Raw genomic sequence first — 18865 nt, 5'->3', positions numbered from 1 at the left:
AGCAACTTTCCAAAAATTAGTGTTGTACTATATTGAATTTATTTTATGTTACAGAAAAAAATGACACATAGTTATTTGTTTCTCATCCAGCCCCCAGTCTATGGTGGTCTGTATCAGGGACTGGCCAACTATAACCAACGGGCCAAATCCCATGCCTGTAGTGCTAAATAAAGTTTCACTGGAGTATAGCTCTGCCCAGTGCATTTATGCACTGTCTGTGGCTCCTTTTGCTACAACTAGAGGGTTGAGTAGTGCATCAGAGACCATGCGGTGTCCTGCTATGCTGAGAAATATTTTTAAATAAAATGAATGGTAAAATCGTTATTAAAAAGACAAAAAAAATTCTCAGGTACTTTGGTTTAAAAGTGGCATTTGCAATATTTAAATGTATTTTCTTAGGATTTATTTTTAACTAGTTAAAAACAACAAAAACTGTATCTTTTGAATCGGGCATTTTAAATGTTAAAATATTTAGAGGTGGATGACTTATGTTTATAAATCCTACTATTCAGCAGTGAAGGTGTCGATGGTTCCTTAAATGAGACCAAGCGTATGGTAGGGTCTGTAACTGTATTTGGTGGAGCAAGAGTAGGAGTTTCCACCACGCTTTGCTACACAAATAACCCTGAATTATCAATCAGCAAGTCAGCGTGTTTAGAAACTACACTGCCGACATGTTTCCTCTGCCTCCTATAGCTGCACACTAAAATAGCTTGAAGGTGAAGCCAGACAGACACCTCTGTCATTGAATGAGCTGACCGTGACCAATACAGTTGAGTTTACTTCTTTCGCTAAAATCATGGAGGAAAAAAAAAAAAAAGAACAAAACAAAGCTTGAGGGCAATCACTGTAACAATTTTGAGAGAAATAAAGTTGAAAGTGGCTGAACACAATGATTAGCTCAGACTTCACTTTCACAAGAAGGCTATTTTTGGAGTTACATATTTTAATGTTGATAAAGAAGGTTGTAACAGAAAGAATGTCCAGTCAATATGTAAAATAATATCAATCTACTATAACAACCATAAAATCATCAGGCTACTGACAGCTGGAGAAATTCCACATGCTAAGCAACTCAACTACAAAGAAATATTAGAGCTTTGAGATGAAAAATACACTTGAACCTGTAATTGAATTAGACAAGCCTCACTGCATGTAGGGCTACAGCGGTCACCAGGACACAAAGCAAATGTCGGGTTACCAGAAGTGCATTTATCAGCCACAGTGATTTATTGAGTGCTTTAATAATACAAGTGTACATCAACTGATCCACAGTCAAAAGTGGCAGGTCCCTAAGAAATTTACAAGCACTTTAAGTAAATCAAAATACATATTATTTTGTTCAATCCAACAGTCTTCTGCGTGAGGGACAGAAGGCTAGTGATAAACAGAGTCTCAGTAATGCACAGTGATTCTGATTGAAGCTTTTGTACAAAAACTTGTTCCCAGTAGCATGCACCCACCAATAAAGACTTCAGTACAAAAAATTAACCCTAAGCACTACTTTAAGTAGAAACGAGATATAATTCTGAATGTGTTTTCCCAAAGATCACACAAAAGGAAAAAAAATCAAAATCAAATAAACAACAACAAAAAAAACAAAACCACACAGTAATACAAAGCTTTGTAAGAAAGCTCTTACTATTACAGCTCCAACATTGTTTGCACTGAAAACAAAAGTTCCCATCTATGATGAGGTGGGAAAAAAATCCCAAATCTTTCAAGTTAACAGAAATCAACAAGGGAATAAAATGAGAGAAAAAAGAGAGTGTGGGAGAGAGGAAGTGGGGCAGGAAGAAGTGGGATGGGAAGATGGACAACATACCATCACAAAATGGTTCCAAATTTAATAAAAATAGGAAAATAAGAACCGAGGTCTGGAGGGGTGGGCAGGGCTACCGATGCACTTGGTGAATGTGCTTGCACAGGTCCCGCGGGAGCGGCAGGCAGCAGGCCCCTATGTGGCGTACCGCTTGGTCCACTGTCTGGCCATCCGGTCGTGCTCTGCTCTGTTGGTCATGTACTGTGTGGCGATGCTGCCCACCAGAGGGTCAGCTGCAAGGAAAGCAGAGTTGGGAGTCAGTAAATACCAGCACCGTGGGGGAAGGAGTGTTCAGAAACTCGCAAGGAGTGGGAGGGGAGGAGATGAGAAGCTGCTGTTCTAACCTGGACCACCACTGCTGTGGCTGAGCCAGTGACCTGCTGCTGACAGACTACATTTCACACCAGCTGCCCGAAGAGTCAGCTCTCTGTGTTTTACTGATAGCTCTTGTCATATTTCTTGACAAGTCTTATTCTCTTTCCCTGTCCCCACCACATACTTCTCACCTTGCTTCCCTTGTATTGGTTTTTTTTCTTTTGAGACAGGGTCTTGCTCTGTCACCCAGGCTAGAATGTAGTGGTGTGATCACAGCTCACTGTAGCCTTGACTTCCTGGGATCAAGCAATCCTCCTCCTGCCTCAGCTTCCTGAATAACTGGGACCACAGGCACGTGCAAAATGCCTGGCTAATTTTTTAAAATTTTTTTGTAGAGATGGGGTCTCACTACGTTATCCAGGCTAGTCTCAAACTCCTGGACTCAAGTGATCCTCCTGCCTGAGCCTCCCAAAATGCTGGGATTACACGTGTGAGTTGCCTGTCTTCAAGTCGATATTTCATGGAGGAAATGCAGGTGGGCTGTGGGCGGGGCACTCCAGGGCTCTTGATGAGCTCTCCTGGAAAGAAGTCTGGCGGTCTGGACAACTCCTTAGCCTAGTCTAGCACCACAGGCAGCTGGCGTTCTCCTGCCACATGACCTTCTCTGAGGAGACGTCAGAGACTGAGCTGGACACAGTCAAAAGACGGGAGAGATAGGCCACTTCTTCCTCAAAATTTGGGAACATCCAATCTACATAGCTCATTATTACAAAAATACGAATAGATGTTAATAATAGCCAACACTCACCATGACTTACCATGTCCTAAAACTCTAATGTGTTAATGACATGGATTTCTGAGGAGCTGACACAGGAGGAAACTGGAGCATAAGGAGTCTGAGTTTCTTGCCCAACATGGAGCAAGGGGTGGAGCCGGGCTTGGAGCCAGAATTCACCCTCTTAACTACAGGGTGCTGGGAGATAGCTCTCTATCCAGAATACTGATTGGGTCAACGTTTAATTAAAAAAGTTGGGGCATGGTGACTCATGCTTGTAATACCAGCACTCTAAGAGGCTGAGGCAGCAGAATCGCTTGAGTCTAGGCATTTGAGTCTGTAGTGAGCTATGATTGTGCCACTGCACACCAGCCTGGGTGACAGAGTGAAACTCTCTTTAAAAAAAAGACCAAAAAAAAAAAAAAATCAAGCTATTAAAAGAAAAGTAATGTAGGTTCCTAAAGATGCCAGATTCTACTCTTTTCCCTCCAATTCTCTAATTTCACTCTTTCCCTGATTTTTATTTCCCCTTTTTTAGGTATTGGGAATTTGGGTATATTAGAGCAGTCAGGTAAGAAGGAACCAATAGGGAAAATGAGAAAAATCATCAAAAGCTAATGTTTAGTAGGAAAAAAACTGTAAAGAATATGGAAGTATGTCTGTGGCCCAACACCACCTGCGACTTAGGAAGATCCTGAGACTAAGCTTGTAAGGCACTCATGGTCATACGTTCTCAATATGAAACGTATAATAGAAACACCACCTTTTAACCCATCTGCTGAGGCCGATGATAACAAAGCCTTTGAAAGTCTGCTCAACAGGACCCTGCTTAAGTGTTCCTGGAATTGTGCAAATCTTATAATAATTATTCTAGGGAGAAGCCAGTTTCCTATATTCACTTATATCACAATTAGTAGACTACTTGGTATGTGGGTTTGTTCAAAACTTTTGCCTCTCTGCCTACTCTTTGTGATTCTTCTCCTTCATTTTCTCAGATGTTGAAACCAAAACTCTACCATTTCAACCAGTCCAGTCAAGATTCAACAAGATTTAAACCAGCAATACTAAATGCAGACACAAAATATCTGGCAATTGGACAGGATATTTTTTTAAAAAAGCAGCCTTTCAGTTAAGCCTAAGTAATGACATTAGAGCATTAAGGGTCAAAGTGAAATCTGAGTCACATTTGTGTACCTTTGAAAAAAATAATCGTGTTCTGATTCCTGGCATTCTAGAATGCAAAGAGTAGGGTGAAACATGGGCATCCTTAATAGCTTAATTAAATCTGTATTACTCAAGATAGGTGTTTAATTAAATAGAACTTAGTGAAACACACTGAAGATTCATTCTAACTTACTGATCAAGGTAAGGGTCAATGTCAGAAGAATGACAGTGACATATATGTTCCACCTCAAATTGTACCCACATTCAGAGTGTACACACTGGAAATAAGACAGGTCTGCCATTTCAGCTCAAAGGGGGTGGAGGGAAACAAATGAAGAATAAAGGGAACAAGAAGCTGTGGGGTGGGAAAATGTGTCATATCAAGTGTTAACAGTATTTCAGTACAGGCAAAAGGAGAAGCAATGAAAAGCAAGTTAGAGCGCTGGTAACAATTAGCGTGCGTTGTGCAAACTGTTTTTTGCATGCTTAAATAGCATTTAATTGCTTTCAAGGTTCTATTACGTTTTCAAATTTGATTTTAAAAATATTTTTTCACCTGTAAAATTATACACACTAACTATAAAAACTGTAATTAATAATTTAGAAAACCACCTCAGACAATATGCAAGACAGAAAGTTGAAAGTAAAGACCATCTCATGTATAAATCCACACAAAGAAAACTGCTGTTAACATCGTGGTATGTTTTCTTCCTACACTTCTAAACATACGATGTTAAAAAAAAAAAAGGGACTAATTTATGGTCTGCTTTTGTAATCTTTTAAAAAATAACTATGATTTTTATATCGATATGGTAAATAACTTTTTACATAGATTTACTTCATCATTTCTAATACCTGAATTAAGAATCAATTTCCTGTTTTAAGATGTTTGTGTATTCTCCAACTTTTGCTTTAAAAACAACACCGTGAGGACAATTAACCATGCATGCATCTTTGGAAGTTATACAAATCTTAAATTTGTTTAAAGTATAAAATGAAGAGATAAAGTAAAAATACACAATGAAAGAATTAAAACAAAATCATATTACTGGCTGGGTGTGATGGCTCACGTCTGTAATTCCAGCACTTTGGGAGTCTGAGGGCAGAGGACAGCTTGAGGCCAGGAGTTCAAGACCAGCCTGGGCAACACAGTGAGATCCCATATCCACAAAAAACAACAAAAATTAGCCAGGTGTGGTGGTGTGTCCCTGTAGTCCAGCCTACTTGAGAGGCTAAGGTGGGAGGATCACTTGAGCCCAGAAGTTTAAGACTGCAGCGAGCTGTGATCATGCCACCACACTCCAGCCTGGGTGACAGAGCAAGACTCTGTTTCTAAAAAAATAAAAAAGACCACTAACAATTAGTATTTGATGTTCATTTAAAATTCTATTCAACATAGTAATTATCTTCTCATATCAATCTACATGTCCCTATGATCTTCTGAATATTACCCCCAGTAGCAGTGCTAATGTTTAAGCTAGTGTTTCATGAAAGGAGAAAAAGGCTACGAACCACTTTTTCACATGCTGCACACAAAGATTCAGCTCAGTGCAATAATCCTGAAGAGCTAGTTGTGAAAACGAATCTCTGCTGAAAATGGTAAATTGTATATGCTTAATGATGGGAGGACTTTTCAATGTGAAAGTCCGAAAACATTGTTTCTTAGCAGAATGTTAAACTTAATAAGTGGTAAATAAAAGTAATGAATCTAGCAAAACTAAAAGGTAATTAAAAAAATAAAAACCATGTTATCAACCAAATAGTTTTTTTTTTTTTTTTTTTTGAGACAGGGTCTCACTCTGCCACCCAAGCCAGTCTCCAAACATAAATTACTGTACCCTATTTCTCTAAGAAGAAGAAAATATTTCCCATCATTTTGGGTTTCTAGATTGTTACTATTTTCCCAAATCTTTACTAATATTTGAGATTATCATCTGTCAGTTTTCCTCATCTTTACGAAAGAAAAACCACGAAATTTATCAGTAGATAAGTAAATTGAAATCATAGTCTCCTACATTTTCTGTTTTTGGTCAATAATTTACACTTTTGAAAAGAGGAGCATGTTCAGACTTATAGAGAACAGAGTTAGATGATTTTAACCACTTAATTCTCCCAAATACCAGTATGGCAGGTATTAGAGGTTTCCTGAGGCAGAGGTATAGGATCTGCAGTGTGGTTAACAGAATATCATAGAAATGGAAGTTGGGTATACAAAGCTTTCCTCTAAACCACATTTCCTCATCTGTTTAGTAAAAACCATGTTTTTTTTTTTGAGAGAGGGTCTCACTCTGTTGCCCTGGCTGGAATGCAGTGGTGGGATTGCAGCTCACTGCAGCCTTGACTCCTGGGCTCAAGCAACCCTCCTACCTCAACTTCTTGAGTAGCTAGGACTACAGGCACACACTAGCATGTCCAGTTTATTATTATTATTTTTTTGGTAGAGATGGCACATGTTGCCCAGGCTAGTCTTAAATTCCTGGCTTCAAGTGTCCTCCCACCTTGGCCTCCAAAAGTGGTGCGGTTACAGGAAGAGCCACTGCTCCCAGCATCATGGTGTTTTTGTTGACAAAATACCAGTCATAAAATAGTAACCTGAATGAAAGCGTAAGACTGCAAGATAGATGAAGGGGAACATGCCTTCTACTTCCTCCATCTCACCTCTGTCTCCCTATACAATTTAGAAGCAAAGAGTACATACCTGTGAACTAACAATCACTATTATTTGCAAAGTAAGTGAAAGATTGTCATATTGATTGGGCATAGTGGCTCATGCCTGTAATCTCAGCACTTTGGGAGGTTGAGGCAGGAGGATGGCCTGAGCCGAGGAATTTGAGACTGAGCCTGGGCAACATAGTGACAACACATCTCTACAAAAAAATAAAAATAAAAAATAGCTGGGTGTGGTGGCATGTACCTGTTGGGAGGCTGAGGTAGCAGGTTCACTGGAGCCCAAGGGGTCGTGATTACAGTGAGACATGATTGCGCCACTGCACTCCAGCTGGGCGACAGAGCGAGACTGTCTTTCCAGAAAAAAAAAAAAAATTGTCATATTGCGTACTCTACCTCTTTGCTTTTTTTGAGATTTGTGGTATGTGCACCTTTGATTCTAGAAGAAAAAGGCTCAGACAACTCCCACCTTGCCTCTTTAATTGCTGGAGCTACACTGGGTACTTTGGAAGCCAAAGGGTTTATAGAAAAGGGAGGACAGAGACAGGGAACAAGACTAAAAGGGATTGATGAATGCAGATGCAAAAATCCACAACAAAATACCAGCAAACCAAATCCAGCAGCATACAAAAAAGCAAATCCATCATGATCAAGTAGACTTTAACCCTGGGATGCAAGGTTGGTTCAACATATGCAAATCAACAAATGTGATCCATCATATAAACAACGCAAACAAAAAACCACATGATCATCTCAATAGATGCAGAAAAGGCTTTTAAAATTCAACATATCATAGTGTTAAAAACCCTCAACGAACTAGGCACTGAAGGAACATACTTCAAAATAATAAGAGCCCTCTACAAAAAACCCACAGCCAACATCATACTAAATGAGCAAATGTTAGAAGCATACCCTTTGAAATCCAGAACAAAACAAAGATGCCCTCTCTCACTACCCTATTCAATATTACACTGGAATTCTTAGCCAGAGCAATAAGGCAAAAGAAAGAAATAAAAGGCATTCAAATAGGAAGAGAGGAAGTCAAACTATTCCTGTTTGTAGACGATATGATTCTATACCTAGAAAACCCCACTGTCTCTGCCCAAAAGCTCCCTGATCTGATAAACAACTTCAGGATACAAAATCAATGCACAAAAGTCTCAAGATACAAAATCAATGCACAAAAATCAGTGGCATTTCTATACAACACCATACAGACTGAGAGCCAAAACAAGAACACAATCCCATTCACAATAGCCACAAAGAGAATAAAATACAGCTAACCAGGGAAGTGAATGATCTTTATAACGAGAATTACAAATCACTGCTCAAAGAAATCAGAGGTGACACAAGCAAACAGAAAAACATTCCAAGCTCACGGATAGGAAGAAGATTGTTAAAATGGCCATATTGCCCAAAGCAATTTGCAGATTCAATGCTATTTCTATCAAACTACCAATGACATTCTTCACAGAATTAGAAAAAACTATTTTAAAATTCATATGGAACCATAAAAGAGACTGAATAGCCAAAGCAATGCTAAGCAAAAAGAACAAAGGTGGAAGCATCACATGACCTGACTTCAAAGCATACTACAAGCTATAGTAACCCAAACAGCATGATATTGGTACAAAAACAGACACAAAGACCAGTGGAAGAAAATATAAAGAGGCCAGAAATAATGCCACATATTTACGACAATCTGATCTTTGACAAAGCTGACAAAAATAAGCAATGGGGAAAGGACTTCCTATTCAACAGATGGTGCTGGGCTAACTGGCTAGCCATATGCAGAAGACTGAAATTGGACCCCTTCCTTACACCACATACAAAAATCAACTCAAGATGGATGAAACACTTAAATGAAAAACCTAAAACTATGAAAACCCTGGAAGACAACTTAGGAAATATCATTCTGGACACAGGCCCTGGCAAAAATTCCATGATGAAGACTCCAAAAGCAACTGCAACAAAAACAAAAATTGACAAATGGGACCTAATTAAATGAGAGTCTGCACAGCAAACAAACAAACACACAAACAACACACACACACACACACAAAACTATCCACAGAATAAACAGACACTCTACAGCATGGGAGAAAATATCTGTACACTATGCATCTGACAAAGGTCTAACATCCAGAGTCTATATGGAACTTAAACAAATTTACAAGCAAAAAACAAACCCCATTAAAAGGTAGGCAAAGGACATGAACAGACATTTCTTCAAAGAAGACATATATGTGGCCAAGTATACGAAAATATGATTACTGATCATTAAAGAAATGCAAATCAAGACCAAAATGAGATATCATCACATACCAGTCAGAATGACCATTATTAAAATGTCAAAAAATAACAGATGCTGGAAAGGTTATGAAGAATGGGAAACGCTTATACACTGCTGGTGGGAGTGTAAAGTGTTTCCACAAACCACTGTGGAAAGCAGTGTGGTGATTTCTCAAAGAACTCAAAGCAGAATTACCATTTGACCCAGCAATCCCATTATTTGGTATATCTGAAGGAATATTTCTATCATAAAGAAACATGTATGTGTATGTTTATTGTGGCCCTATTGACATCAGCAAAGACATGGAATCAACCTAAATGCCCATCAATGGTACACTAGATAAGGAAAAAAACCGTGGGATATATGTACAAAATAGAATGCTATGCGGCCATAAAAAAGAATGAGATCACATCCTTTGCAGCAACATGGATAGAGCTGGAGGCCATCATCTTCCATTCCAGCAAACACTGGAACAGAAAACAAAATATTGCAGATTCTCACTTGTAAGTGGGAGCTCAACATTCAGTACCTATGGACACAAAGACGCAAACAACAGATACCAGGGCCTACTTGAGGGTGGAGGGTGGGCGAAGGGTGAGGATAGAAAAATTACCTATGCTTATTACCTGCGTGACAAAACAAACTGTATATCAAACCCCTGTGACATGCAATTGACCTATATAGCAAATCTGCATATGTACCCCTGAAACTACAATTAAAAATCCAGACTAAAAGGGATAAGAAGCAGCTAAGTGATAAGAGGAAAGTGAATCCTGAGGAAATGAAGAAAAGACAGACAGACTACTGAACTGCTGAACGACTTTATTTGCAAGACCAAAGAACATTCTATCTTGGTTGGTAGGTGGTATGGAAGAAATTACATGAAAAAATTTTTTATTCCCCTTTCATAAGAAAACACATGCATCTTGAAGAAACACAAAGAGAGTAAAGCATAGTGGAAAAGGGCATGGGCATTGGATCCAGAATGTCTGGGTTTTTAACTCAGTTCCACCACAGCGTCAGGTCACCTTAGGCAAATCATTAACTCCTTTGTGCCTCAGTTTTCTCAACTGCAAAATGGGGAGAATAATGGTACCTACTCCATAGTTTGTTATGAGAATTAAATGAATTAATCCTTGTAAAGCATATACAAATTGAAGACAAATACGTATTTGTGTGCATCTTTTAAGAATATAAATCTGATTGTCTTCTTAAAGACATTCTCTTCAGATAAAACCCAAAGTCAGCATGGCTCCCAAGGTCTTCTGTGATCCAGACTTTATCTTTCTAGCCTCCTCCCCTCATGCTTTAACCATAATAAATGACTTTCAGCTTTTTAAATAAGCCCTGCTTGAGGAGGCCAGGAGTTTGAGATGAACCTCATCAATATAGCGAGACCCCGCCTCTACATAAATTTTTAAAAATTAGCTGGGTGTGGTGGTGCATGCCTATATTCCCAGCTACTCTGGAGGATCCCTCGAGCCCAAGAGTTCAAGATTGTGGGGAACTATGGTTCTGCCACTACACTCCAGCCTGGGTGTCAGAGTGAGACCCCACCTCAAAAATAAATAAATAAAAATTTAAAAAAGAATAAAAGGACCAACAATTTCACCATTTACCTGAAATAAAAGCCCTTTGCCATATGGCACCCTTGCAAAATGTGTTTAACATGATTAGATATGACATTAGACAGGAAGTTACATGACATTACCATAAGAATTTTTAAAACTTAAGATATTTTTTAAAATTGGGGGTATTTTCTGCGACATCTGATTACCTGAATCAAGTTATGAAAATATGCAATAAAAAAATAAGCCCTGCTTTTTCTTGACTATGTTCCTTTGTTTATGTTGGTTCTTCTGCCTGGGATAACCTTTTCTACTTTTTTACCTGGCAGGCTTCTACTCATTTCTCAACATTTACTCCAAGCATAGCCTCCCTGAGGATGTCTTCCAGGGGCTTCCTAGTAGTCTCATGTGTCCCATCTCTGATTTGCCTGTTCATATCTCTATCATTGTACTGCAAATACAGGCATACCTTGGAAATATTACAGGTCTGGTAACAGACTGCCATAATAAAGTGAATGTCACAATAAAGTGAGTCACACATATTTTTTGGTTTCCCAGTGCATGTTTATACTGTAGTCCATTATGTGTGCATAGCATTATGCGTCACACAAGAGGCCTAACTTTTGGCCTATTTTGGCTTTTGACATGCTTTCCTCAATAAGCTTAATCATCTCCATCTCTCAATTTAAAGTGAGAGACATGTGACTCTTTCTTTCACTTGAACACTTATAGGCCATTATAAATCAATTACAATTGTAACATCAAAGATCACTGATCATAGACCACCATAAAGGATGTAATAATAAAGTTTGAAATATTGTGAGAATTACCAAAATGTGACACAGAGACATGAAAGAGCATACGCTGTTGGAAAAATGGGGCTGACAGACATGGGCTTGCTACAAACCTTCAATCTGTAAAACAACAGCAACAACAGCAACCAACAACATATGTGAAACACAAAAGCACAGTCAAATGAGGTGTGCCAGTTGTGAATGCAAAGGAAAAGTTCTTGAAGAAAATACAAAGGCTACTTTGGTGAACACAGGAATGATTAAAAAAAAAAAAAAAAAGCAGCACACTCTTATTGCTGATAGGGATTTAGTGGTCTGGATAGACAGTCAGACCAGCTACAACACTCCCTTAAGCCAAAGCCTAATGCAGTGTAAGGCCCTAACTCTCTGCAATCCTATGAGGGCTGAGAGGTGAGGATGCTGCAGAAAAAAAGTTGGAAGCTAGCAGAGGTAGGCTCATAAGGTTTTAAAAAAGAAGCCATCTTCCTAAAAAAAAGAAGCCATCTTCCTAACATAAAATTGCAAGGTTGGGGGTGACCAAGGAACAAGGCGGGTGCAAGATGTAGCAGCAATTGCTGATATAGAAGCTACATCAAGTTGTCCAGAAGATCTAGCTAAGGTAATTGATGAAGGTGGCTACACTAAACAGATTTTCATTGTGGATGAAACAGCCTTTTGTTGAAAGATATCAATCTAGGACTTTCATAGCTAGAGAGAAATCAATGCCTGGCTTCACAGCTTTAAAGGACAGGCTGACTGTTAGTAGGGGTCTAATGCAGCCGGTGACTTCAAGTTGAAGTCAATGCTCATTTACCATTTCAAAAATCCTAGGACCCTTAAAAACTAGGCTGTGCCTGCTCTACCTATGCTCTATGAGTGGGAGAATAAAGTCCAGATGACAGCACAACTTTTTATAGTATGATGTACTGAATATTTTAAGCCCACGGTCGAGACCTACCACTCAGAAAAAAAAAGATTCTTTTCAAAATACTAGTACTCAAAGATCTAATATCCAGAGTCTACAAGGAACTTAAACAAATTACAAGAAAAAAAAACATTAAAAAGTGGGCAAAGGACATGAACAGACACTTCTCAAAAGAAGACATACATGTGGCCAATAAAAATATGAAAAAAAGCTCAACATCACTCATTAGAGAAATGCAAATTAAAACCACAATGAGATATCATCTCATGCCAGTCAGAATGTCTATTATTAACAAGTCAAAAAACAACAGACGCTGTTCAAGGATGCAGAAAAAAAGGAATTCATTTACACTGTTGATAAGAGTATAAATTAGTTCAACTATTGTGGAAGACAGTGTGGTGATTCTTCAGTGACCTAGAGGCAGAAATACTATTTGACCTACCAATTCCATTACTCTCTTTCTTGGCATACACACCAACTCATTATCAGCTTTTTTTTTTTTTTTCCCAAACTAACAGAAAAATAATCTGTCATTGCTGTACCTGTATTTAACTTGATGCCTACTGAGGTTTAATATTTTTTCATGTTTGTTCACCATTTGTATTTCTTGTGTGAGTAGTTTGTTCACGTCCTTAGTCTATTTTTTCTAATATGATGGAACACTTTATACATTATAAATATTGAGAACATACTATAACTATGGTATATAACCAAAGGAAAATAAATTAGTTTGTTATTAAGATACATGCGCACATATGCTCATTGCAGCACTATTCACAATAGCAAAGACATGGAATCAACCCAGATGCTCATCAGTTATAGACTGGACAAAGAAATTGTGATACATACACACCATAGAATACTACACAGTCATAAAAAGGAAGAAGATCATGTCCTTTGCATGGACATGGATGGAGCTGGAAGCCTGTACTGCCTTTTAGTTGTCTGTTGACTTTTCTGTTTTCTCACTGGATGGGAGCCCATGCATTCATTCAACAAATACTTATTGAGCCCCTACTATGTTCCAGGTACTGGAGAACCAGTGCTAAACAAGTTTCTCCCCTCACAGGACTGTCTGTCACCTCTGTATCCCTCTTACCCTATATGTTTACTGCATGGATGGATGGATGATTAGAAGAATATAAGTAAATAAGGTATACACACAATAACAGCCATATATAGCACAGTCACTCCACAAGGCAGGTGTTCCTTTGCAGCACTAGCATTATAAATAGATTTCATCATAGATGTTTGTCTTCTCTCTACTCAAGGATTATTAGCAAGTTGTAGACAGAGACATGGTGGTGATTTTGACAGCATTCTTTTCACTTTTCTCCTGTTTTTTTTTTTTTTAAACATAATTATTTTATTATTGGAATTTGCGGTCTGCAGTTTGCCATTTCTTGGATTCTTCAAGGCTATGATCCACTGTCCTCCAGCGGTTCCATTATATCTTTGATTAATGTTGTTCTTTTCCCTCCCCAAGTCACTGGAGGCTATCTGTGGGTTGCACTTACAATGAGAGAAGTAATTAGTTTTTGTTTCTTTCATAATACTTTTATTCCATGGTTTGGTCTAGCCTAGTTTTATTTAAATCTTTTATAAAATTAAAACATAACAGATGTACACTATAATAAATTCAAATAATAAAGAAGTATGTATGAAGTAAAAAAATACTCCCTTCTTCTCTTCAACCCAATACCCCCTCCAACCTTGAGGCAACTACAGTTAATGGTTTGACTCTCATTTTTCCATATTTTATTTATTTACATAGAAATCACACAGATATTCTGCAACTTGCATTTTCTTCTGTAACAATACACCGTAGTTGTGTTTCTGAGACAGTACATACTGACTTAGCACATTAGTTTTAGTAACTATAAGGCATTCCTTTGCATAGTGAGTCGGCATTCATTTTTCCATTCCCCTTATGATCACGTTTAGATTTCGATTTTTTGCTGTTAAAACTATGTAACAGTCTTGTATAAATCTTTCAAGGACATGTTGAGTACTTCTGGAGGATAGATTCCTGGACCACTGTATACATTTTAAATGTTTGGTAAATGCTGCCAAACTGCCCTTCAATAAAAGTATGTACAATTTACTCTCTTTCTGGGCATTCTCACCAACTCATTATCAGCTTTTTCATTTTTTTTTTTCCAAACTAACAGAAAAATAATCTGTCATTGCTTTACCTGTATTTAACTTGATGCCTACTGAGGTTGAATATTTTTTCATGTTTGTTCACCATTTGTATTTCTTGTGTGAGTAGTTTGTTCATGTCCTTAGTTCATTTTTTCTAATATGAAGGAACACTTTATACATTATAAATATTGAAAACACACTATAACTAAGCTTTGGCCTCAGTCCTTAGTCAAAATTTACTTTAGCCTTTGGAAAACTAAATAGCCAAATGCCTCATTCAATGTCATTTCCAGGTTTACTGAACTTGTGGAGATCAAAGATCATATAGGTTATTATCACATATAGTAAGCATAACACCATCACTTGGACTTACTGCTAATATCTGAATGCTGATTTTTAAATATTGGTAAGCATTCTGAATGTAACTTGGGGCTAAAAATCCCTTTTAGCCAAAGACAAACTACATAATATATAAAGGAAAGATCTGGCATTGTCTACACATGTATTCATACAAATGTTCAAAATGAGAGAGAAGAGCAGCCACCACATGTTAAAAGGCTGCTGGAACAAACATGGCTTTAATGTTATCCACTGCGGGTGCTAATACAGGCTGAGTAGCCCTAATCTGAAAATCCAAATTCTGAAATGCTCTAATGAGCATTTCCTTTGACAGTCATGTAGGTGCTCAAAAAGTTTCAGGTTTTGGAGCATTTTCAATTTTCAGATTAGGGACACTCAACCTGTGTGTACCAAAAGAAAATGACTTGGTAACAAGCAACAGTTGCTGGAATAAAGTGTAGCACATATGGTGATTGTGTGAAGCAGCAAGTGAATGCAGAAGTATTAGAAATAAAAATGCAATGGCAGAAGTCTTATGTCTGCTTCTTAAATATTGAGAAAGTGTTCTCTTTCTTAGGTACAAGGTCTTGTCATGTCTAGGATGGAGTGCAGTGCCTCTTCACAGGCATGATTATAGTGTACTATAGCCTCAAATTCCTGGGCTCAAGCAATCCTTTTATGCTTCAGGCTTCTAAGTAGCACTGAGATCAGCTTACAAAGTGCTTTCTTTATAAAAATGTATACTTTTTAATGTTTGTGGGTACATGGTAGGTGTACATATTGATGGGGTACATGAGATACTCTGATACAGGCATGGGAATGCAATGTATAACCATCACATCATGGCAAATGGGGTATTCATCCCCTCAAGCATGTATCCTTTGTGTTACGTACAATCCAGTTATACTCTTTTAGTTATTTCAAAATGTACCATTAAATTATTTTTGACTATAGTCACCCTGTTGTGCTAGCAAACACTAGGTCTTATTCACTCTTTCTAAATGTTTATACCCATTAGCTATGCTCACTTCCCTCCCCACAACACCAACTACCCTTTCCAGCCTCTAGTAACCAACCATCCTTCTACTCTCTAATCTTCATGAGTTCAATGGTTTTAATTTTTAGCTCTCACAAATAAGTGAGAACATGTGAAGTTTGTCTTTCTGTGCCTGGCTTATTTCACTTAACATAATGACCTCCAGCTCCCTCCGTGTTGTTGCAAATCATAGGATCCCATTCTTTTTTACGGTTGAATAGAATTCCGTTGTATATATGTACCACATTTTTTTTTTTATTCAAAGCGTTTTAAGCACTGCACACAGCTTTAGTTTGTGACATTGTTTCAATGACAGTGTGTCACCTGACCTCGTAGCACAATCCCCATGAATAGTAACCCATATTGGCATACACTCCCCACAAAAATCCATGCTCTTAAACAGGTGACAACAAGCAACTATTTAGGTATTGCAAGTGTGGAGGAACCACCTAGCAGCTGGCAGTACTGAGAAATGATACTGGTACATCATCATGACAAACCTTAAAAACATACTGATACTTTAATAATAAAACTATAACATTAAGTTCTTGAAAATAAAATTTCATGTTTATTCTTATATCTCAGAAGGTCATTTTATGATGGGAACATTCAGCTTTGCCTTAGGCTGTTCACTGATTTTAATTCTGGCTGTTTGGTACTCAGCCACAATAAATTTAGTGCACTTCTAAAGACAACATGATTCATCTATTAAATGTGGAAAAAATATTTTCTCCCAGTATATGATTTGTCCTTTAACCTAGTTTATGATGTCTCTGGCCAAATATAAATTTAAAAAATTTAAGAAGTCAAAGCAGTCGATCTTTCTTTAATATTTTCTGGTTTGATGTATGTTTATAAAGGCCTTCTATATTCACTCCTGTATTTTAGAAATATCCTTGCATATTTACTTTCTCCTATATTTATAGTAACTTTTATGTGAAATGTTAGCTTTATCATACACAAGCTTCCTATGTGTATCTGGACCTGATTCTGTACTTGTTAATCTTTCAACAGAGTAATTTGTCTTTTGCTTTACTCACTCCTGATTTTTATCACTATAGCTTTCTAGTAGGGTTTGGTATCTAGTAAATTAAATCCTCATTGTACCTCATTCCTTTCCTTCTGTAATTTTTTTTTTGGGGAACCCTAATCTTGATGAGGTTAATACTTGGAGCAATTAAAGCATTTCACCCCAGGGATATAGGACTCTCATGTCCCTCTAAACAATGTCATCAAAACAAAACAACCATTTGACCCAGCAATCTCATTACTGGGTATATACCCAAAGGAAAACAGATTGTTCTACCAAAAAGACACTTGCACTCATACATTCATTGCAGCACTATTCACAAAAGCAGAGGGAGAAATCAACCTAGGTGCCCATCAACAGTGGACTGGTTAAAGAAAATGTAGTACATATATACCATGGAATAGTATGCAGCCACCAAAAGGAACAAAATCATGTCCTTTGCAACAACATCGATGCAGCTGGAGGCCATTATCCTAAGCGAATTAACATAGAAATAGAAAACCAAATACTGCATTTTCTCACTTATAAGTGGGAGTTAAGCCTGGGCACACATAGATGTAAAGATGGGAACAAAAAGCACTAAGGAGAGTGACTTCAAAAGGAGAGTGAGAGTCAGGGAAGGGGGCAAGCAAGGGCTGAGAAACTTCCCATCGGGTATTATGTTTGCTATCTGGGTGACACAATCAACAGAACCCCGAACTTCAGCATCACACAATATACCCTTGTAACCTGCATATGCACCCCCTGAATCTATAATAAAAATTAAAATTATGCATACATATATAATGTTATCAGGATTTAGAAATACTGGAATTCCTTTGGGTCTAAAATAAAGTGATTAGGACAAAGTTGGGTTTTTGTAGTTTGGAAGGTAGAAAAACCTGACTACTAATTATAGGCCTAACCCAAACCAGAAAGATTAAGTATTCTCAAAAGACATAACAGTGTGTGACTCGTAGTGATTACGGGAGAAAAATGATCATTTCCATTCTTTTTTTTTTTTTTTTTTTTTGAGACGGAGTCTCGCTCTGTCGCCTAAGCTGGAGTGCAGTGGCCGGATCTCAGCTCACTGCAAGCTCCGCCTCCCAGGTTCACGCCATTCTCCTGCCTCAGCCTCCCAAGTAGCTGGGACCACAGGCGCCCGCCACCTCGCCCGGCTAGTTTTTTGTATTTTTTAGTAGAGACGGGGTTTCACCGTGTTAGCCAGGATGGCATTTCCATTCTTTAAATCAAATAATGGACATTATCAAACTAGATCTAAAATTGGGAATGCTAAATAAAACTGCCTAAGTCTAGCAACATGTGCTACTGCTTCAGAATTAATAAACAGGGATGCTAAAAGAGGTATTAACTATCCCAAATTCTAAGGAGACATTAATATCTCCCTCAGGACTTATTAAGATAAGCTGGCTCTGCCAGTTCCAGGAGTCCATCATAACACATGGAAAAGAAGAGAAAGGATGTTTGTGGGAATACTGAGCTACCACCTTGGGAGTGTAGTGTGTGTGGCAGTGGGGGTGTCCTGTTCTCCACACCTTCCCCTCCAAAGATGGCTTTTCCTTTCTCAAAGCCACCTGAGGAGGGTACCAAGAGATTTATTAGTAAAGATTCAGAGTGTCTTCAAGGAGACTCTTGAATGTTATCCCTGTCTGGGAATTTAAATCAGATATGAATTGCTTAGGTAGCTGACCTGCTGACCTGCTCCTAGACTAGCTGAGTAGAGAGAGGAAGTGGCAAAAAAGCAGTCTATACGATCCTTGCCATCTTGTCAGTGTCCTATCAAGAAGGGAGCATAGGCCAGGTATGGCAGCTCATGCCTGAAATCCCAGCACTTTGGGAGGCCGAGGTGGGTGGATCACGAGGTCAGCAGTTCTAGACCAGCCTGAGTAACATGGTGAAACCCCGTTTCTACTAAAAATATAAAAATTAGCCAGGCATGGTAGCAGACGCCTGTAATTCCAGCTACTTGGGAGACTGAGGCAGGAGAATCAC

General features: G+C 38.2%; 1 protein-coding gene across 2 annotated transcripts in view; it reads right to left on the bottom strand.

Moving 5' to 3' along the window:
- Window positions 1-1207: 1207 nt before the first annotated feature.
- Window positions 1208-18865, bottom strand: part of UBE2E2 (ubiquitin conjugating enzyme E2 E2) — a 386047-nt gene continuing 368389 nt past the window's right edge. For both annotated transcript variants that reach the window (XM_033212784.1, XM_033212785.1), the window contains exon 6: window positions 1208-2055. In XM_033212784.1, the coding sequence (XP_033068675.1) occupies window positions 1958-2055 (98 nt within the window). In that variant the 3' untranslated portion in view covers window positions 1208-1957. The remainder of the gene's footprint in view (window positions 2056-18865) is intronic.

This window comes from Trachypithecus francoisi, unplaced genomic scaffold, assembly GCF_009764315.1.
Source record: "Trachypithecus francoisi isolate TF-2019V2 unplaced genomic scaffold, Tfra_2.0 Lachesis_group0, whole genome shotgun sequence".
NCBI classification, from domain to species: domain Eukaryota; kingdom Metazoa; phylum Chordata; class Mammalia; order Primates; family Cercopithecidae; genus Trachypithecus; species Trachypithecus francoisi.
Note: the sequence above shows the minus strand (reverse complement) of the source record. Positions and strands in the feature narration are given on the sequence as shown.